Consider the following 23,517-nt stretch of genomic DNA (forward strand, 5'->3'; position numbering starts at 1 on the left):
GCGGCATAAGTGTCATTATGTTTTAAGTGAGTTAAAACCTCAATATGCAGAAGTGTTAAGGGTCATGGAAATTGATGGACCCTTCAAGGGATTTAATAATCACATGACCACAGCGATAATAACTGTTCAGTCAAGTCAAAATGCCGTATTTATTTATGGCGAAATGGGAAAAATTTTGGGATATTTCATATTCTGATATTGGATCAAATGGTATTATGTGTCAATTTATTTCATAGGATTTTTATGAACACCACCGTAAGGAGAAGTATATATTTCCAAATTTTCATTGCGTTTACATCACCTCGAAGTATTTGCCAGAGACCACATAAAATATATATTCTTGATCAGAATAAAATGTCGGTTTATCGATGTGCATCTGTCTGTCCGTTCGTCTGCTGAAATCAGGAAAGAACTGATAATATTGAAGAAATATTATTGCTTGGAAATATTGTACAGACGTTACAACAAGGATGTTTGTGTTTTATGGAAGCCCCCTAGTTTAGTATTTAAAGGATTTTATGCTTTAATTTGGGTTTTCTTCTTACTAAAAAAATAATAATGTATTTTTTAACGTTTTTTGTATAACGGTACACTCCCCTTCCCGACCAATCTTCGGTATTTTGAGACTCTTCTTACGCAATAAATAAATTTAAATAAATTTAAATTTAATTATTTTTTGGTGTTTGGAAGTATTGAGTAGAAAATCTTCATATTAACCTAGCCCCAAAAGTACGAATTTTCCCAATGTTAGGCATTTTGGTGTATTTGAACACGCTTATAACCTTCATTACACTATGATACAGAGTATTATGTCTTTGTGCATATATAATATTTGTAACATTGCAAAGAATCAATTTTGCACAACGCACTGAAGTTAGTATAACTAACGTATCCAATGTTTTGTTGAACTCTGTTCAGATTTTTATATAGCTCCCATATATCTTTGTCTGATTTTAAACAAACGGTAAACCGAAGATCAAAACTATCTCAACCGTACTTTCAAATAGTAATTCATAGTATGTCAATATTTAAGAATTCCAGCTCTATATGTTCACCAAGATCTAAATTGAACCAGATTTGATACCATTCTGTACTTTTCGTACCCATATTCCAAAACTATCTCCATCCTGCACTCCGACAGTAATTTTAGTTGGAACTTTCAGGATTATACCAAATTTAGTAATTTTCGTACCCATAAGTACGAAGTAAAAGCCAACACTAATTTTAATTCCAAATTTCAGGTTCTCAGCCCTATCAGTTCACAAAAATCCGAATTGTACCAAAGTTAGTACCAGTTACTACTTTCTGTTACCATAAGTACGAATTTTCTAAACTTCCTCAATCCTACGCTCCAACAGTATTTTAATTCAAAATTCAAGTTCATATATATTCGTTCACACATAATTAAGTTGTACCAAAGATAGCACCATTTAGTATTGTTACTATACTTGCATACCTAAATTCTACATTCCAACAGTAACCATTATTCCAAATTTCAGGTTTTCAGGTCTATCCCTTCACCCAAAATCACAATTATACTAAATTATTATAAATTATTATACCACAACAATAAATACGAATCCTCCACTCCAACAGTCATTATAATTTCCAATTTCAAGACTCTATCTGATCACCTCCATCCAACTTGTACGGAATTTAGTATCATTTAGTACTTTTCGTACACATAGGTACGATTTTTAAATATATAACATTCCAATATTCTAGTTATATATGATTAATATATTTACAACCAGTGACCATATGATACCCTACACAACTTCCACAAAAATCTAACTTTCTGTGGTTCTATATTCTGAGCTAGGGCAATATTTTGCACCCTCTTGATGAATAGTGGTCAACCAATATTACTAATATTCAGTACAACTCTTCTAATTACTTCATCAAATTTTCTTCACCGTGTGTTGTGTTGCGATGTCCGGCTTTCAATCAATTTCGACTCGAAAAAAATACAAAAAATTAAGTTCTCGATCCAGTTCATCCCAATATTATTATCTGGTCCTCACCGAAAATTATAGGCGTTGTCCTTGACCATACATGAATCCTCATGGAAAGTTTCAAAGCGATCAGAGCTATATTTCGGTCCTCTAGTGTGGTAATGGGTTGTGTAACTCCCACATATAAGAATATACGAATATATAATTGGTATCAATTTAAAGGTCAACCACTCCTCTTGGATATACTATCAACTTCTCGGGTCTATGTCCTTCGGGAGTTAATATATACGCCATAGAATAAAAATTTTGTAATTTTTCACACAAAAGTCAGGGTCCATTTGACCCGCTAAATACTGACCAAACTTTATAAAAACAGGCATGCTTGTACATGGGTACAAAAACGATGTTCGGGCCATAATTGCGGGCTCTGGAGCGACCAGAAAAACCGACAAAAATTTAGTATTTGGTCCATTTCATCCCCTATATATTAACTTACTTAACACTAAGCTCTTTTGGTGAACAAATAGTCAAATTGTGTTAGCCTAACGTGGGTCCACTTTTGTTGAAATAGGTTCAGATTAAGATGCACCAAAGTCCACACGTTTGTCACCAAATTTTGCATAACGTTTAAAACTGAGCCTAGATCGGTATACTTGAAGGTGGATACATATATATATATATATATATAATTTCGTTAGCGCAAAAAGGCGTTACAAAACTAATTGTGGGGCTGCAAAAACTGCTTTAATACCCTGACAACATTGTGTGTGTATGCCCGGCAGGGTAATAATATGAGAAATTAAATTTTTTTAATAATGTTTAGTTATTTAGTACACTTATAAGTCATAACAAAAGTAAAAATTTGAGTTTTTTTCAAGTTAGCTTTAGCCGTTTCGCCTGGGCAATGCTATGTTTGTCAGTGACTCACTCACTTAACACTAAGCTCTTTTGGTGAACCAAATAGTTAAAAGTTTGGTCAAACCATGTAGTTTTGTTGACATTCACAATATTCATTCAAAAAGTCAATTTTCAATTTTTTGTTAGTTACGCCTTTTTGCATTTTAGCTGACGATATATATATATATATTATATAACTCCCATATATATTTTCGATCGATTTCATGTTAATTGTGCTCCCAAATAATCGACGGGTGCCCGACTGAGATTTTGCCCAGTGCGCTGTACTGGAACATACTGAATAGCGTTGAATTAACGTTTGCTTTATATCGATGTCCATAATTTGACCCATTGCAAAAAATCAAAATCTATCCGAATAAAATGAAACGGTGGAGGACATCATATAGTCGGCCCGTCTAACTTTACTACTTTTCCTAATGGTTTTCTTAATGACACTCAATTTTTTATTATAATTCCAAGTTAAGTATAAAATCCGTGCCATACATATATAATTTATTCTGCGTTGCAATACGATACTTAGATAACTTCTTCCCAAAGTGGTGTAGGGTATCATACATTTGGTTCCGACCAATATCGGTCCATTCTTATTGTTTTCCATTATTATTCATTTTTTATTTGGAGTCATGGCTTTCATCGAGACGCACATGTTTAACTACATATGCATTCTTTAGTTTACACAAACTTATACTAAGTTATTTATTTACAATATATGAAACTTATTTGTAATAATTGATAAAAATATTCAATTTTAATCAAAATTGCTTATATATACCTGCATAGGATCTTATAATTATAATACTATTTACAGATCACCAAAACGTATACTTCATTTTTAATTAATGACACAACAAAATATTCTTCTTAAATGTTTAAATTTCAACATTGCAGCTCTATGACCAAAGTATTATTGATTTGAAATTTTAGGACCAATAATTGTTATACTGTTTTGTTATAATATTAGTACTAAATACACACAACCACAAATACATATTTTTTACAGAACTGTGTATCACAAAGATGGTAGCTTCATTTGTTCTAAGCATATATGAGCACGATCTGATACATCCAATCGGATGATCGCAATGACTTCCTGTAAATACAAAAATATTAGTACTGAACTTTTAAATACTTTTTGTACAATTTTACATTATATCATTAACAAAACCCAATTTTAAGGCTTTACTGTATGAGTTATATATTGTGAGCCACAAAATCCAAATTCCATTTTCTACCAAATACGACATTTATGGCCTCTGGGATTCATTCCCGATCCTGGCGGACACTGGAAAGTATCAGCGAATTCCTGAGAATTTGTAAGAACGCCCTTCAAACGAAATCTTCCTGGGCAGTGGGAATCCTCAACGGCATAACGTGATGCTGCCGGTGTATATGCTTCACACCACAGATTTCCAAATGATATGAAAAATAATTGTTCATGGCTGTAGTGTTCCAAACCGGGCAGTCGCATTTTCTCCCTACCATTCTCTTTTATAAACAGACGATAGGCATGAAAAGCTTCACGCATTCCACCATTGTCGGCAATATTTTCACCTAGTGTTAGTTCGCCATCGATCTGTAACAATTTTGGTTTGTAGAATTAGTAGGGTAACAAATATTTATTTTTGAATTACTTACATATTCCTCAATATCATCCAAATAATAGCGACTATATTGTTCAACAAAACATTCGGTTCGATTAACATATTCGTTAATAGTTTCATTTGACCACCACTGTACCATGTTGCCATTTTTGTCAAACATTCGCCCACTGTCATCGAATCCATGAGTCAGCTCATGACCTAATATGGTGCCGATGGAACCATAATTTAGAGCCCTAACGAGAAAATAATACTTTTAAATTACATTGGTCTGATAAAATCATTGAAGATAATAAAACTATGTAAAAATGGAGTGCATGTGCTTCCACAGAAAATCTTGTGAGAATGTGCAAAACAAACAAAAAATAATAATAATTCAATTTGTAAGTCTAAAAAACAACAACCATTGTTCGCGTTTGAGCCAAAGTCAATCATCACCTCTGACTGAAATGTTTTTGAAATTAACTAGATCATACATGGATCGTTAGATCATGTCATACCGATATTCTGTGCCATACCATCAAGTCTGCGTCGATATGAATTGAGACAGCTGTTCTATGTCTTCACACTAATGCTCTTACTCTATATATAAATCAGGAAGATCTATAATGACATATATCGATTAAGAATGCCAACTCATAAGGTGGTAACACCCAAACAGATACTTCAGTGGACCCTGTTACATGTGGTGTATTCTTGTAATTTGGAGAATTCCGTAACTCTTTTGAGGCTCATAAAATCCCATTAGAAAAATAGACGGGGTCCACACTGTTGTAGCATTCGCAATGTATTCCACACCGCAGTACTTCTGTATCGTATATTGCATTTTACAGATTTCAATATATGAACGATTGTAATACGACAAACAAATCAGAAATCAAATATTGTTGCTTCCGCTATGTTACCCTCCACCATAAGGATATACTGATAAATGCTTCCAAGTAGATTTCAAACCCAATGGCAACCAAAGTACTAAATTGTATCCACTTAAGTACTAATTTCTAAAACTTACTGTATATCCCAATCCTATACACCGATAGTAATTTTATTTCCAAATTTAAGGATTCCAGCTCTATGGGATCACCTAAATCCAAATTGTATCAAATGTAGTGCCTTTACAAATTTCCATTATTACTTACAACATACTATCCAAAAGAAATGTTATTTCCCAATTACAGGATTTCAGTCCTATCGAATTACCCTAAATCTAAATTGTACCAAATTTAGTGTCATTTATACATACTTATACACATTTAGTGTCATTTATACACATTCCAGCACTATCGGTTCACCCAAATCCAAATTGTACCAAATTTAGTACCATTTAATATGCATAACTACGAATTTCCAAAACTACCTACATACCTCAATTGTAGAATGCTGTAGTAATCTTATTTCCATATTTCAGTGTTCCAGCACTATCGGTTCACCCAAATCCAAATTGTACCAAATATAGTACCATATAGTATTTTTCGTATACACAAGGACAAATTTCCAAAACTAACACAGAACCCAAATTCATCCGTTCCTCCAAATTCAAATTGTACCAAATTTAGTATTGTTCATATTCATTTCATATTTATTTTTCCACAGACGACTTTAACCGAACCAAAATACCTATATATATTCTATTGAGAATCCAGAACTCCAAACATTTCATAAAATATAGAAAATGGAGATAAATGAAAAAAACTAAAATGAAAATGTTTTACAAGTGCAACAAAAGTTGTGTAGCAATATCCTTGGTGCTTGTATTAGTTGCTAATAAAAATCGAATGCATAAATTCATCAAATACTCACTCTAATCCTAAATCGTAAAAAGGATATTGCAATATTGCAATTGGTATCGCTGGAAATATCAAAAGCATTAATAAATGGAAATAACATTTTGATTTCAACACATTTGTGATTGACACATCTCTAAACGTTGCAAGTTAATTTCCCTGATATACGTATTTACATTTCCACGAACAGGTAAATAAAATCGAATTTAATTTAATGGCATTCAGACATGCAACAAGCAAACTAGACACACCAACCCACCCATTCCGCGCACGCACACCCCCTCACACATTCACATACTTACTTATGGCATTCGCTTGAAATGTGTGAAATGCGTTGACATTCGACGGCGATGTGGCCCAGCCGAATGGTTCAGGAACATTTAGATTATTCAGCTTGATTTGCATTTGCCAACGCAAAACACCAACCATATTTTCGAGATGTGTCGAAGCATTGACATGCACATCCTCGTAGAACTCATCGAGCGCTGTGGCGTTGGTTAGCCATTCGGGATAGCCAATGAAACTTTTCATTTCCGCAGACTTTTGCAAAGTCTCGTATTTCGTTGGCCCATCCATCCATGTCGTCGAACGTACCAAATTGTTAAACGATCTTCGTATATCGTTCAGCATACGACGTACGTTTGGCAATTTGTGACGCGTGAAGTCGTCATCTGCCAATGCATAGCTGACCGCCATGCCCATCAGGCTGTTGATGCCATGGGCACAGTAAATGGAGCGCGGCGAATTGCCTTCGGTGCCAATCACCAGACGCATGTATTCGGCATGTAGCAGACGCATTTCACTGGTCGTATGTAGGATCAGCTCTTCCACCGCACTCAGCCACAAATAGAACTCGAGATGTGCGGTTGGTATTTCCAGCAAATACTCGGCAATTGTCTGCATGTACAGAATGTCTGCATTGCTGGTGATTATCTCAAGCTGAGAGACATTGAAATTTGCATCGCCATTGGATGCGTTGGCAAACATCTGCTGGAGGTATGGCTCCCAGATGGGCAGTGTTTTGGGTGATGTCAAAAGTTTGTCTGTTTGATTTTGTAAATCTTTAACGGATATGTAAACCAAGTCATCGATGGGATTTTTAGAAGATTGTGTGGCATTTTCTGCATTGCTTTTGAGCTGAAAAGAATCGGCACAGAGTAGTGGTAAAGTATCAAAAGGATAAAAAATATAAATATATTTTTCCACAAACCTTATAGATTTTTCTTGCCACTTTTACAACAGCCATTGTCATAGCTTCAGCGCTATCATCGGTCTCCCCGGGTGTCATATCCGGATCCAAGTAAGACATATAGACTTCGATGATTTTCTTTACATACGATACATAGGCATGTAAACCGCTGTTGGTCTCTTTGGTTGCGTCAGCTTCTTCTTCTTCCCGACCTTCAATATCCATATCATCATCGTTGTCATCTCCACCGAAAATGGTCTTTTTTCGTACCTTGTGCAGGATTTTATGGACATCGTCGTTATTACTGAAATATTTATTTTGTGATTTCAAAATAAAAAGAAGATCTGTTAATGGATTGGATTTAATTTACTTACAAAGGCAACGCAGAATCTGTTTCTGGTGTTCCCAAGGCAATGCGGTTTATTGTCCGATTTAGAGGATCGGGGAAAATATCAAACCCAATAATCAAATCCATACCCAGGTGTTTCTTGATTAAAACCACCGACTCCAACCAATTGAACTTTGACGTTGTATTGTATTTCTTTGCACTTTCCGGTGAGAGGGTTACATTCAGTCCACGAGGTATTAGGGGTAGTTTAAATTCATTGAGGAAATATACCAACGGTTCCATTTCTCGTTCCTCCAATTGCTGCATATCCATGCAGGCCTTATACATAAGTTTTGCTTTGCCCACTGCGTCTGGTTCGCTGGTAGAGACATTTTTGTTCAGGAAATCTCTCAGCTCGCGCATAATTTTCGCTTGTCTCTCACGAAACCAATCGTTTGAGGTCACAGTTTCGGGTCGCGGATGTTCATGTGACCAACGGCCACAGGTAAATTGGTAAAAGTCTTCACAGGGATCAGTCTCTTCGTCCATAGAGTAAATAAGGCTAGCCGAAGTCCGGAGACATTCATTTGTGCGGCAGATTGTATTTATTGATTGGTTGTCTGAAAGTGGGTACATAGTTTAGATTTTTGACAATTTTAACAATATTTCTGTTGTTTGCTGTACTTACGCAATAAAGCGGCTAAAACTATTATGGTAATGAATAAAATAATAACGAGTATTATGAGCACTATGAAAATAGTTTTGTGAAAATATTTCCGTCGAAACCTGTAAATAATATTGAGACGGGTCATTTTATCAAAACCACGGTATAATTTCTTAGTTATAAAAAATAGTTAACTAAAATAAATAAGTCTTCTATTAATCTTAATCTAATCTATTAATCAAATCTTAATCTATTAATCAAATTGAGAACGGCTGGACTGATTTTCTGAATTTTTTTTGGTTAATTGTATTGTGCCTGGCGGCGAACAATGATCTAAGAACTAAGACAAAATAACATTACAGGGGAAAATGCAAAAACAACGGAAACTAACCTGAAACTAACTTCCAAGCTTTGTGGAAGTCTTAAGATCCCAAGAGGAGTAACAGGAAAAAAAACACATACACTGGTGGCCAAAACTAAAGCAACTAAAATTGCGAAGATAATTGCATAAGAAATAAATATGGAAAGGGAATTGTCTCAATTTTTACTTGGACAAAACCAAAGCCACTATACTGTGCAAATAGGTGAGCTCTAAAATGTTAGTTATTTTTACCATTATAATTACCAGGTATTGGTTTCTACACCTATTTCGATTCTTACAGATCATTTTTAAAAAGATTTTATTACAATACAATGTGCATGTTTATATAAAAATGAATAGCTAATTACAGATTGTGAAAATAATTTGTCACAGAAAATTATTTTGGAGAAATATTCCATAAATCTGTGATTTCTCAAATTTTAAGATGATTTTATGCAACTATGTTAGTAGTAGCAGTTCATCACGGAGGGAGGTCGCGAAAAATATCAGTTCATATCGAACAAAAAATTGTTATTTTAGTAAAAAATGTCATTATACCCTTCACCACACTGTGGTACAGGGTAATATGTCTTTGTGCATATGTTTGTAACAGGCAAAAGGAAACGAGATAGACACATGGTTCCTTTTGAGAATATGCATAGAATCACTTTCTAAGTCGATTTATGCATGTCCGTCCGTCTGTCTGTCTGTCCATGTATTTTTGTGAGCAAAGTACAGGTCGCATTTATGATCCGAATTGGATGAAATTTGGCACAGCTCATTTGTTTGGCCCAAGGACGAACCCTATTGAAATTGGGAAAAATCGGTTCAGCTTTAGATATACCTCCCATATATATATTTAACCGATTTAATGTAAACGGTCCCTATATATCTTTCGATTTGCACGAAATTTGGTACAGCATAATGAATTAGGTCTAGAATGATGTCTGCCAAGTTTCGTGAAAATCGGTCAAGATTTAGATATAGCTCCCATATATAGTTTCGTCCGATTTCATGTAAATAGTGCCCCAAAGTCCCTATATATCTTTCGATTTGCACGAAATTTAGCATAACGTACTGAATTAAGCCTCGAGTGGTGTCTGCCAAGTTTCGAGAATATCGGTCCAGATTTAGATATAGCTCCCATATATAGTTTCGTCCGATTTCATGTAAATGGTGCACCAAAGTCGCTATATATCTTTCGATTTGCACGAAATTTGGTACAGCCTAATCATTTAGGTCTAGAATGATGTCTGCCTAGTTTCGTGAAAATCGGTCCAGATTTAGATATAGCTCCCATATATAGTTTCGTCCGATTTCATGTAAATGGTGCACCAAAGTCGCTATATATCTTTCGATTTGCACGAAATTGGGCATAACGTACTGAATTGAGTCTAGAATGATGTCTACGAAGTTTCGAGAAAATCGGTCCAGATTTAGATATAGCTCCCATATATAGTTTCGTCCGATTTAATGTAAATGGTGCACCAAAATCCCTATATATATTTCGATTTGCACGAAATTCGGCATAACGTACTGAGTTGAGCCTAGAGTGATGTCTGCCAAGTTTTGAGAAAATCGGTCCAGATTTAGATATAGCTCCCATATATAGTTTCGTCCGATTTTATGTAAATGGTGCGCCAAAGTCCCTATATATCCTTCGATTTGCATGAAATTTCGCATATCGTAATGAATTACGTCTAGAATGATGTGTGTTAAGTTTACTGAAAATCGGCCCAGATGTAGATATAGCTCCCATATATAATTTTGTCCGATTTAATGTCAATGTTGCACCAAAGTCCCTATATATATTTCGATTTGCACGAAATTTGGTATTGCGTAATGAATAAGGTCTAGAATTATGTGTGTTAAGTTTCGTGAAAATCGGTTCAGATTTAGATATAGCTCCTATATATTTTTTCTTCCGAGTGTGTGTAAATTGTGCACTAAAGACCCAAAGTTTGTCTGATTTCCACACAATTGGTACAATGAACTGTAGTTACTATAATACATTTCCTTTACATTGCTTTATATAATTTTGTCCCATTGTAAGAAGCAACCCTATATCTGACCAAATGAAAACTTTAGTGTAGGTTACAGAATGACATGTTTATGGATCCATTTTCATGTTAATGGTCCTTCAAAAATTCGACGTCTGTTATGATTCATCTGTTGAATATACCCAAAGTGGTGAAGGGTATCATATAGTCGGCCCCGTCCGACTTTACTGCTTTCCTTACTGGTTTAAATATTATTTAAGATCCGATTGAGACAAATCTGCCATTATACCCATGGTGGAGGGTATAAACAGTTCAGTCCGGCCGAAAAGCCAAATATAACATTTAAAATGTTTATAGAGAATTAAATAAATGTTCCTATATAAAGAATATATATTACTCCTCAATTTTTCTGTCCTATAATTAGTGTGAGGAACTAGAATATCACATTGTCACTGATTTCGGTCACCTTACTATTAAAATGCAATTATTTCAAATGGAAATTTTCTGTAATATATTCGATTCAATCGATTTCGTACTCACCGTGATTCCACCCCCACGAAATTATTGTTTGGATAGTGATGTAGGACAGGTGGTGATTTTGTTCCATTATTATTTCGGTTGGCATCGTCCGACGCAATGCCATTACCACTGTATGCTCGCGTGGAAGTGTGACCGGAAACCGGAGTGTGAACACTTAAATCGCCTAAAAAAATAAATATAATTTCATTAATAACTATTGTGTGAGTGTCATTGCTTTGATTGTATGTCCTGTACAGAATGTACATTCGTGCGTACATACAATGTCATTCCTATAAAATAATTGGTTTACAACATTACTATGAAATACAAATATTTCTGTTTATTATTTTCTATACCACAACAGATGGACACATTTCAATATAAAACACATATTAATTATTTATGTGAGCTTGAATGTGGACAGTGGTTATCAATGATTTAATTGGTAAAAAAAACACCTGATGAATTTCAGAAAAATTTTGATATCCATACTTGTAAAGTAATAAGAGTTTAATCCTTATAAAATTTTCAAAATTAATAAGTATATTGTTGCCACACTAATCATAATTGTGGAGACTTCTTCTAAAATTATACTCGGAATTTATGCTAATAACATTTTCCAGCTATAAATGGATCCTAGCAACATTTGCATGCCGAAATTGATATAATTTCATGTACTCAAAGGTTAAAACACTTCCTCGCCATATTGTTACTAATTCATGTTTGAACATAGCTCCCATTTACAGGTACCAGGTTTTCAGTACACTAGAGCCCCGACTTGCGTCGTTAATGGGGACCGGAGAATCGTGATGCAACTCAAAACGATGCAAATCGAATCACCTTTTTCTATACATATACAAAATGCACTGAAATTTAATTTACTGGGGAAAATATTCAAAACAAAGCAAAAAATTTTATATTTTTGATAAAAAGCAAGTATGAATACATTTTTATTTATTCCATTTACTTCAAAAAATGTATATAATTATTTTAAAACAATAAATTAAGAAAAAACATAACAAAAATTAAATTCATTTACATATGTATGTATACATACTCTCTTCAGATGATAAACCTAAGTCAACAACACATGTTCTTACTGTGTTTTTTTTTTAACAAAAATGTCTAAAGTTTGTTGAATTTTCGTTCGGTGATATATTTTGTTGATATATATTAGTTTTTGTCAGGATCGTTTTCAGAAAATATATCCATTGCAAGGGAAAATAATTGCATAGCTTTGGAAATATTGGTGATTGTTAATTTTTTCTTCTACTGTATCATCACTAATTACGACATCTTCTGAAAGATGCTGAATATCAATAGCTTATTAATTGAGACAACAAAAATTCAATAATATCACATTCCTCCATTCCTTCCAATTCGGCTTTTCTAGCTAAAATAGACAACTCATTTATAGTTTGAAATTACACCCTGGTCCATAGGTTGAAAAAGTGATGTTGTGTTGGGCGACATAAAAACAACTTTTACATGCTCCGATAAGTCATCTGAAAAAGTTGGAAGTCCTGGTGCGTTATCGACTAATAAAAGCATTTTGAACTCAATTTGTTGGGGGTAAAAATAGCGTTTAAACTCGGGACTGGCACAATTTTCTAAACAATCTTTAAACAGGGTAGGGATCATCCAAGTCTTTTTTTAAAGCCCAGGGTACCGCGAGGTCTCTGATGTTTATACTTTTCATTGCCTTGGATTTTATGATTGGTATATCAGGAAAGGTTTAAATTTAACATCTCCTTCTGCGTTTCCGCCCAAAAGAAGTGTTACTCGATCCTTAGCTGCTTTATATCAATGGCATGCTTTCTCATGTTTTCACGAGTAAGTTCTCGAAAGTTTCCAAAAAAGGCCTGTTTCGTCGGCATTCAAAACCTGCTTAGCAGAATACCCTCTTTTTCAATAATGGCTTTCAGCTCAAGTTTAAAATTTTCTGAAGCTGGTGGCTGTGTCTCCTTTTAATGCCACATTATGTAAATTAGCCCGTGTTTTAAAGCGGTTAAACCAACCCTTGCTGACTTCGAAAGAATCAGAATTTCCGTTACTACTAGATGCAATATTTTTTTAAGGTCGGAGTAAATAGAAAGTGCATTATTTTTTATTACGTCCTTGCTCAGTGGCATTCTTCGCTTATTTTGATCATGTATACAAATTGAGAGAAGGGACTCCATCTTAACCAATAAGGGATTTCTTGCTACAGTATATTGTTTAGATTGGAGTGGTGTGACAATTTCAGCTAATTGATTTATTTTATCACTTACTCTGTTGCAAATTGTTTTTACTGTTGTAGGGGCTAGTCCAAGGACTCTTCTTATATTAACTGCCTTTTCTCCCGATTTAAAACGTTTTATTACGTCCAATTTTAATTCCACACTTATTAATTTTCTTTTATTTTGACTCATTTTTTACGTCCTTAATGTATTCTGGCGAATAAAATGTTATATCGCTTTAGATATGCCGATTTTTCCGTCTGTTGTCACGTTCCGTCTGAAATCACGAAAGGGAAGATGTATTCGCACATATTTTGCTACCGGCAGGTTCCGGTACGTCCCAATTTTATATTTTGGGCACGAAACCTTGGCTTTACAAATGATCAATATTGGTCCATATTTCGTCGTAGCCCACATGTAGCGGTATCCCCATTATTCCGCATTTTGGGGTGTTTGGCATTTGGCGCATTTATCAACCAAATTTGCTGTGCAATTTTAATATTTTCTATATCAACCAGTAAGGAAAGTAGTACAGTCGGATGTAGGAGTCGCATTTTTTAAGGACTTTTGACATGAAATTGGACTAAATGAAATATTAGATCTGTATTTATATGTGAACCGACTAACATCAATCCATAAATATGCCTTTCTGTAACCTATGGTAAATTTCATTTCATTCGGGCAGATTTAAAGTTCTTTAAATCTTGATACATGCTATTCGGTATGCTGCACTGTTCAAAATTTAATCTCAATCAGACACCCCTTTGAATTATATATGGAAGCTATGCTTGCATCTGCACCAATTAAAAAAATGCAATAACGTCATTCTAATCTCAATTTGATACGTAGTGTAAAAAATTCGTGTCAATTAGACAAACATTAGCAGTTTTGTGCACCATTTACCAACAAACGAACGAAAATATATATGTGGGAGCTATACCTAAATCTTAACCGATTTTCATGAAACTTAACACGCATCATTCTAGACGAAATATATATATAGGGACTTTGATACACCGTATACATTAAATCGGACGAAAATATGTATGGGAGCTATATCTAAATCTAAACCGATTTTCACGTAACTTAACACACATCACTCTGGACTCAATTCAGAACGCTATGCCACTTGGTGCACCATTTACAATAAATCGGACGAAAATATGTATGTGGGATATATAAAAATCGAAACCGATTTTCTCCAATTTCAATAGGGTTCGTCCTTGTTTCAAATAAATGAATTGTGGTAAATTGCATCTAATTCGGATCACAAAAATACTTGGACAGACGGACATGCATAAATCGACTCAGAAAGTGATTCTATTTATATTTCCAAAAGGAACCATGGGTTTATCTCGATTCCTTTTGCCTGTTACAAGCATATGTACAAAGACATAATACCCTGTACCACAGTGTGGTGAAGGGTATAAAATTATCAATAACGGTCCCCGTTTTGGTACATCCCCCATATATCGTATTTGGTATTTGAAGGATTACCGACATCTTTTTCAACCGTTGCACTATTTTCGCTATTTGTCCAAGGTCCTATCCCAACCAGACTGTCTGTAGTTTGTATTTGCATACAATATCCTCACCGTATGGTAGTTCTATTGATATATTGCAGTACTCGTCGAATTCATTTTAATTAATTATAAGCAAAAGAGATCCCTATTTTGGATGACCCACTACATTAAACCTATCAGAATGTATTTTTATATCCTCCACCATAAAGTGAGGGTTATATTAAATTTATCATTCCTTTGCAACACCTCGAACTATTCACCGGAATAAAATGATCACAATAAAATTCAATGTCGATGCAGTCATGTTCGTATGTCACAATTGGAATGTTCATATGATAATACAAACCCATTTTTGGCATAGTATCCATAGGTTTTGCCGAATTTCCGAACTTCCTCATTCGGTGTGCAAATAACTTGTTTTGAAAATGATTTTTCTCTGACACATAGTCTGTATGAATTAAGAAATATTTAATGACAACCTCATGGTAAAAAGTTCGATGGCGCTGATCATAACGACGTTTTACTTATTTGTAGAGATGGGCAGTGGGTAAATACCCAAAGGGTAAATACCCGGTAAATTGGGTAAATACCCATTTGTAGGTATTTATTTCGGTATTTACTATATTGAATCGGTAATACAACATCTTAAACCCTATTTCCGGGTTTCTGTTATCAAATCGATTTAGAATGGATAGATTTACGATACTTTAAAAACGTGGGTAAATACCCGAGTTTTTACCCAAAAATTGGGTATAAACTCATTAACTGCCGAACCACTTGACATAGGCGGCCAAAACTTTGCATACATGTTTTTAATGTCAAAGCAACTATAGAAATCTAAAATGGGGACCCTGGGTCCAAGTTTTGATATAGCCCCCATATAACCGTATCTCCTGATTCAGGGTATTTCTTGTCTATTAGACACATTTTACAATCAAATTGGCTGTAATTTGGCACAGAATGTACTTTTTGGGTACCAAATGCCCATGCAAAAATGTATGTACGTTTACTGGTAGCCCCCATACAAAGGTACCCCTATTTTGAGTATTTACCCAAAAATTGGGTATAAACTCATTAAATGCCGAACCACTTAATATAGGCGGCCAAAATTTTGCAAATACAAACCCAGGTATTTACCCACGTCTTTAAAGTATCTAAAAACTATCCATTCTAAATCGATTTGATAACATAAACCCGGAAATAGTGTGTAAGATGTTGTATTACCGATTCAATATAGTAAATAGGGGAGACTGGGGCACCTTCGGCATCGGGGCACCTTCGGTAATCGCGTTTTCAATATGATACATGGGTTTTTGTATTTTTATAGATGTTTATGTAATTTTTCAATTCCATTTCGTAAGTATTTCGTGTATAAACTTTTTAATTTTTTAAGACAATATTATTAAAAAGTGGTTAACTACGATGTGTATTATTATAGAAATATTTAAAAATATAATATTTTTACAAAACTGATCGAAAAAAATGAAAAAAACTATAAAAAGTACATTCGGCATTTTAAAGTGGGGCACATTCGGCCATATACAGATTGTGCAATTTTATTTCCTTAAAATGTTTTTGAGTTTGTCTTTAAAATTAATCCTTTAATATGGTTCGAAATTGAATATGTAAGATCAAACGTGCTTGTATTGACGAAAATGCGATAGAAAACCTCTATTTCTGATGCTATGTGCGACCTTGAGATTTAAACGTCCGCCACTAGAAACATTGTGTGGCGTATTAAAACCAAATAGAGCCTTTAGAGGATCAGAATTTCAACCAGGCTGATAGCGATGACAATTACCCGGCTATGACTATGGTGCCGAATGTGCCCCATCAAATGCCGAAGCTACCCCGGGTTGGGGCACATTCGGCGAATTTGACTTTTTTTACAAAACTGTAAAATTTTTTAACTAATACTATTTTTTTATATATTTTTGGTACTATTTTTTATAATTAAGTGTCAGAGGACAATAATCAGCCATAAAGTTGTTATATATGTTGAATAAGTACTGAGATATAGAGCTCTAAAAAAAAAGTGCCGAAGGTGCCCCAGTCTCCCCTACCCAAATAAATGGGTATTTACCCACCCTTGGGTATTTACCCGGTAAATACCATCTCTACTTATTTGTATTAATAAATTAAATTTTTACATAATTATACGTATTCTATGCTGTTTTTATATACAATATGTAATATATGCTTTATATCTTTCTATTTCACACATACATACACATTTCATTATGTATATTTTGTACACGAGCATGTAAATGGTGGTAGTTGATCTATATTTTCAAAAACCAATCATTACATGTCAACGAACAGGAAGGGGCGTCACATGTAAATGTTTGTGTAAATTCACATGCACATGTTAGAGGACAGTAACAAGGATAACGCATTCCCTCGACACCAACAAAATATCCTAAATCACATACACACAACGCGGAATATGTTATGCCCAAACCAATGACGACAACAAATTTGTCTCTGCTGCTATGACCGGTCATTAATTTGACCATAGAGCCATATATCCATTTGCTGTCTGCCAATTGCATTGCCAAAGATCTTGATAAGGGAGTTCATGTATGTATATACATAGTACATAAGTGTGCTCTCCTGCACATCAGCACTTACACATGCAAACGCATGTCACTATCATTTTATTACATAAAAAACATTCGGAGTTTTGACCAACTTTTTTGTGTGTCCACGAACATTTCAATGAATGAGCTTTTTTCTCTTTCATCAATCGGCGTAGATATGTTTGTATATATATGTAAATATACCGACTTAAATATAATAACCCTGGGATTATTTTTAAACATCGGTCGATGTTACCAATGCGAAAATTATATGGCAATCTCCCGAGCAGTGTTTGTGTTGAATATTGTGACTCTTAACTTGGTAAACAATCCTCCACTTACGAAAAAAAAATTCTTTACCGCTTACCTCTGCTACATAATTCCACAACACTGTAAACATTCTGCTGATGGACACTAATGATCACCCTGGCAGCACATGACGTCTGTCCTTTGATTTTGTTTACTTTAAAATATTGTCATTTCGTTTGGATTCTCCGTGTAATTTTTATTGTTGCTGTTGTTGGATGACAACGAACGAAACAAACTGATTATAAAACTTAAATCGAGGTTCATTGGACTTGGTTGGTTAATGCATGAGGCGGTTGCGTGTTTTAAAGTGATTTGCATGCGGGTGTATTTATTAAAATTTAATATTAAAAAAACACTGTTTGTTGTGGGTAACACATTTACTATAAATAGACTCCATTAAAAAAGAGGATCACAATTTACATTATAATTACAACAATGAAGAATTTTTCATTTATTAAACGGAAATAGGCATTTAAACGTTCCTGCTGAAAGTCGAATTTGTTTAGATAGTAGTAATGTATTTCTGTGTACATGTATGTACATTTAGGAGTTCTAGGAACTAAATAAAACCCGATGTTTTATATATTGTGTGTAACACAATTTCAGTTGTAGGCATTGCTATATTAGCAACAGTAAAGGAAATACCCTTCAGCACTATACCTGAATTTTACATTTACACAGACCTGCGAACAAAAGTTTGATTATTTTTTGATTGTAGAAATTAAAACGAAATTATCCAATTTCTATTGTCCAATACGTTCTACTATCCCATTAAAATTTATATTTTTGAACTGTATACTAGGGTTACTCCTCTTTTCTTAAAAAACGATTTCAAATAATTACTAAATAAATTACTAAAATAAATGTTTATCCCGTTTAATTATTTAAACTGTTCCCCCAAAATCAAACAAATACGCCATTGTTTCACCACGCATGAAATCGAACGAAATCGTATATAGGAGTTTTATCTATTTCGGAACCGTTTTTAAAAAAACTTAAGACATGTTATACAAGTCTAAAAACAAATTTCGTGTTAATCGGACGTACACATGTCAAGTATATGCATATGTTGCCAAAACTAAAGCAACCGAAGAAATGACCTGTAATTTTTTTGAAAATTAAGTTATAGTGAAATTTTTTCCGAAATAAACAGGTATTCATTTTAAAAAAAATATTCTATGGAAAACTAAATTGACTTAATTTTTCTTGATCAAAAATAAAACAACTTTTTGTTTTTATACCCTACACAACTATGTTGTCAGGGTATTATAGCTTTGTGCAGCCCCAAGAGTTTGTAACACCGCGAAATATTGGTCCTAGACCCACCTTTAAGCATACCGGTCGTCATATCTCGACTAGCTGAGTCGATCTAGACATGTGTGTCCGTCCGTCCGTCTGTCCATTATAATTTGTAAACACGATACAGGCCACAATTATGGAAGAATCTTCAAGAAATTTTGCATGTAGGATAGGTTCTGCCCAATGAAGACCCCGATTTTTTTAGGTAAAGATCGGTTAATATTTAGGGGATGAAATGGACCAAATACTTAATTTTTGTCGGTTTTTCTGGTCGCTCTAGAGGCCGCAATTATGACCCAAACATCGCGAATTTTTGCATGGAGAAGGGGATCGAGCCAAAGAATAAGCATGCCTGTTTTGATAAAGATCGATCAATATTTCGCGGGTCAAATGGACCCTGACTTTTGTGTGAAAAATGACAAAATTTGTATTCTATAGCGTATATATTTGCTCCTGAAGGACATAGACCCAAGAAGTTGATAGTATATCCAAGAGGAGTGGTTCACCTTTAAATTGATACCCATTATATAGTCGTATGTTCTCGGATGTGGGAGTTACACGTAAATATTTTCAGGAGCTTTCGTATTCATATATTATTTAGTAACATATTACAACAATAGAGGGGGAAATATAGCGCTCATCGTTTTGAAATTTTCCTTGAATATGGTCAAGGACAACGCTTATCATTTTCTGTGATGATCAGATTAAAATTTTGGGATGAAGTGGACCCAAAACTAAATTTTTTGTATTTTTTCGAGTCAATCTATAGGCCACAAGCCGGTCAAGAGGGTGCAAATATCACGAAATATTAATCAGGCTCGAAATAAACATACGCTAAAGATAGAGTTCCGTGGTAGTTGTGTAGGGTATCATATGGTCGGCCCGTCCGACTATACTGCTCCGCTCACTGGTTTTTTCTTATAGTCGACAGCAAAACCATTATTTTTGATTAAGGTAGCAAACAAACGAGGTATTAAATCAATAAAACCTTATTTTTTTCCTTGGATGTACGCATTCCGAACCTTTGAGAAGAAGTTATGTTTGTTAGTAAATCCACTTTTGATATTGCTATCTATGATGCTTCAAAGATTTTTCTATAGGGTGAAGGTGATTTTTAACTCCCGCAACCAATCGTTGACACGTTTTGGTTTATATTTGGGGTTATTGTCAAGCTGAAACACCAAAAAAGCGGTATATGTATATTCCTCAGCGAAAGGAGCCAAAGCATTTTCCAACACATTAAATCGAATGAGGATTTATTTTTTATTTTTGTAAAACGAATACAAGTTTTTTCTACTGAGTCTTTGTGCGTCGATTTTGTTCGGCGAAATTTTTGACATCTGAATACTCTACATACCGTATGTAGTATATCACGAATTCCACAAAAACGTCACCCACATAGGTAAAAAACACTTTTTGAAAAAAAGATATGAAATTATATTTCTTGCAATTCGAACAACATACACTGAATATAAACTGGAAAATGTTAAAATCTATATATGTATGTATGTACATATATAAAATAGAAAAAAATTTGTTTGTTTGTTTGTATGTTACCGATAGACGCCAAAACCGCTGAACAGATCTTAATGAGATTTACACTGTATGTCGGGGCATGCCCTGAAAGTAACATAGGCTATATAAACTTCTAAAATTCCGCGTGGATCCAAAGTTATAGCATCAATAGTAAACATACCTCAACATTTCTGAACATTTAATATGCGTTTATCTTAAGAATGGTTACAGATACCGTTTTAAAAATTTGCCTGAATAAAGAAGATGTGAATATACACGATCCATACAAAAATGAGCATGGTACGATCAACGAAAATGCACTTTTTACTGCATTTTAAAAATCTGACTATTGAAAATTTAAAATATTTTGTTTGTAGACGGATTCAGCCTGACTATTTTGCAAAAACAAAATACAAATGGTATCCCAAATAAACCGCCAACACTACTGAAGTTGTAGACGCAGGCACGGTTGAACTGTTTGGTTTGTTGCTGTATACTAGCAACACCAACAAAGTCGTTGTGTGCATTTGTCGCGATGTGACAACACACAACAGTGGGAAAGGTATGGTATTGTTTGTAAATACCTTGTTAACCTCGAAGTGAGGCTCCAGCGAAATTCTCATGCAGTTTATGTCGTTGGTCAGCTAAGTACTTCGCTTTGTTACAAGAGACATTTGGGTATGAAAGGTTTTTTGTATAGAAGCAATAGCTTCTGGGGAGAATATCCCAACAAAAAACTAAGGGAACTGATGAGGATCAGTGGCGTGATCCGAAACTATAGTCTTCCCTGCCTTACCCCTCGGCAAACAATGCCATACATTCCCCACTAATAAATAGTTGTTTTTTATAAAAACAACAAACTGGGATTCAGCCTGACTATTTTGCAAAAACAAAAGACGCTAAAAATGCTGGAAAAATTTTACTGAGATTTTCACAGAACGTCATAACATGCCCTGGGAATAACATATGCTATATAAACTTCTAAGATTTCCCGATGATGAGATGTTATAGCATCGAACGTGATCATACTTCAAAAATTATTAACATGTAATTTGTGTATATCTTAAGTACGGTTATAGATACCGACTTCAAACTATTGCTGAGTAACGTGAGTGTAAGTACGCATCATCCACACAACATGACCGCGGACAAGGGAAAATGCACACCTCATTGCATTTAAATCTATACGTAGAAATTAGAAAACTTATTGTTTGTGGACTGAAAAACCACTAAACAGATTTTACTAAAATGTTCATAGTAAGTCAAGCGTTCTCATGGAAGCAACATAAGTTAGATAAAACTGAGAAGTAATAGCATCAAAAGTATTCATACATCTGAAAGAATGTACATATGTATGTAGAACATTTTCTATGGGTTTATCTTAGGGTAGCGGCTTGAAAATATGGTTAAGTAACATGGATACAAATATTCATCATCCGATGAGGATATATTTTCGAACGATGGGGCTATGTATGTATGTTGAAACAAAAATTTTGTAAAATTGAAAAAAAATATGGTTGACATTATAATTTTCCATTTTTGTCAGTTTGTGAAAACAAGTTTATTTTGAACAAAATCAAACAAAATGTTATTTGGATTTCAAAAAAAAAAAAAAAAAAAAAACATTGAAGTGAGTTTTGTGCATTTTAATTATAAATTGTTTTATTATCTGGAAAAACGTCAGAGACTGGGATAAGATAAATTCAGATACACCACTAATTTTTTTTAAAAAACTACCATTTTGTGGGGGAGGTAGCAGATGGAGGTGATCGATTGTGTAAAATTGATAAAAAAGTATTGACATTGTAATTTTTGAATTGTTGTTACTTTTCGAAAAAATTGTGTTCCAAGAAAACAAAAATTACCACCATTACAGAAAACAGCGAATTATTTAATAACTACTATACAACTACTACAACATGGACATTTCACACTCTTTTGTACTGTTAATGCGAACTTATGAAAATACCAGGTTTTACCTAATTTTACGTAAGCCGATTGGCTTACGTTTTCGCCTTTGTCAAAGAAAAACAGTCAATTTTCAATACCCTGTAACTCACAACTCAATACACCAAACAAAAAAAATATATTAAAATAATTTTTTTACTGCTGGCATAAATATGAAATTTTTTGATCGAAACTTTACGAGAAATATATCAGTACAGCCATCTGCCGAAAAAATAATGGATTTAATTTTCCCATGGATCTCGTCTGATTTGACTTAAAATTAAGCAACATAGATTTAATGACTTAATCACGCAAAAAAAAGAATCGGAAAAAATGCAAAGTCAGGGTAAACATATTTCAAAGAGCACATAAGTTGTACAGTGGTCTACTGGAAACGTGCATTCAAAAACTAACCTTAATATATTTGCATATTAACCAAAATACAAAATCAAATCTATAAAACATTTCCAAGTATTTCAAACGCAAAACCGCAATAAATATACCATCCAAACTTTGGTAGATTTATACAAAAACCAAACAGTGAAAACAATAACTTGTTGATGGTAATTAAAAATTCTTACATTCTTAGTATTGTTAAGCACAGAAAACTGCGTACATTACTATATATGGATGTAACGTCATACGTATTTAAACATAATTCCACATTGTGTTAAATTTATATGACAATTTTTGCACATTTGAATTCTCAAATTCCAATTCTTACGTACCAGGAGAGCTCGGCCTTAGGTCATCTCTTAAAAATCCATTGTTTGTTGTCCAAATCCGATTGGTGTTATAAGTTCTATCCAT

The 23,517-nt window shown here is 34.1% G+C and overlaps 1 protein-coding gene across 1 annotated transcript; it reads right to left on the reverse strand.

Moving 5' to 3' along the window:
• Positions 1-4,101: 4,101 nt before the first annotated feature.
• On the reverse strand, positions 4,102-23,517 carry LOC133328784 (neprilysin-1). Its single transcript, XM_061537330.1, has 9 exons — positions 23,436-23,517; positions 11,338-11,500; positions 8,461-8,558; positions 7,819-8,392; positions 7,466-7,748; positions 6,558-7,392; positions 6,272-6,320; positions 4,509-4,707; positions 4,102-4,446 (listed from the first exon to the last, which is right to left on the reverse strand). Exons 1-9 carry the CDS (start codon positions 23,515-23,517, stop codon positions 4,102-4,104), a joined length of 2,628 nt encoding a protein of 875 aa, XP_061393314.1.

This window comes from Musca vetustissima, unplaced genomic scaffold, assembly GCF_032173495.1.
Source record: "Musca vetustissima isolate MV318-11 ecotype Yass unplaced genomic scaffold, APGP_CSIRO_Mvet_v1 utg18749, whole genome shotgun sequence".
Lineage (NCBI taxonomy): Eukaryota > Metazoa > Arthropoda > Insecta > Diptera > Muscidae > Musca > Musca vetustissima.

Bases quoted from the DNA above. Each gene is read 5' to 3' on its own strand.
- LOC133328784 (XM_061537330.1), bottom strand. From the start codon at position 23,517: ATGGATAGAACTTATAACACCAATCGGATTTGGACAACAAACAATGGA. The intron at 7,393-7,465 runs GTTTGTGGAAAA...GATTCTTTTCAG, and splicing joins TGGCAAGAAAAATCTATAAG to CTCAAAAGCAATGCAGAAAA. The intron at 4,708-6,271 runs GTGAGTATTTGA...TTTTCTCGTTAG, and splicing joins TTTTACGATTTAGGATTAGA to GGCTCTAAATTATGGTTCCA.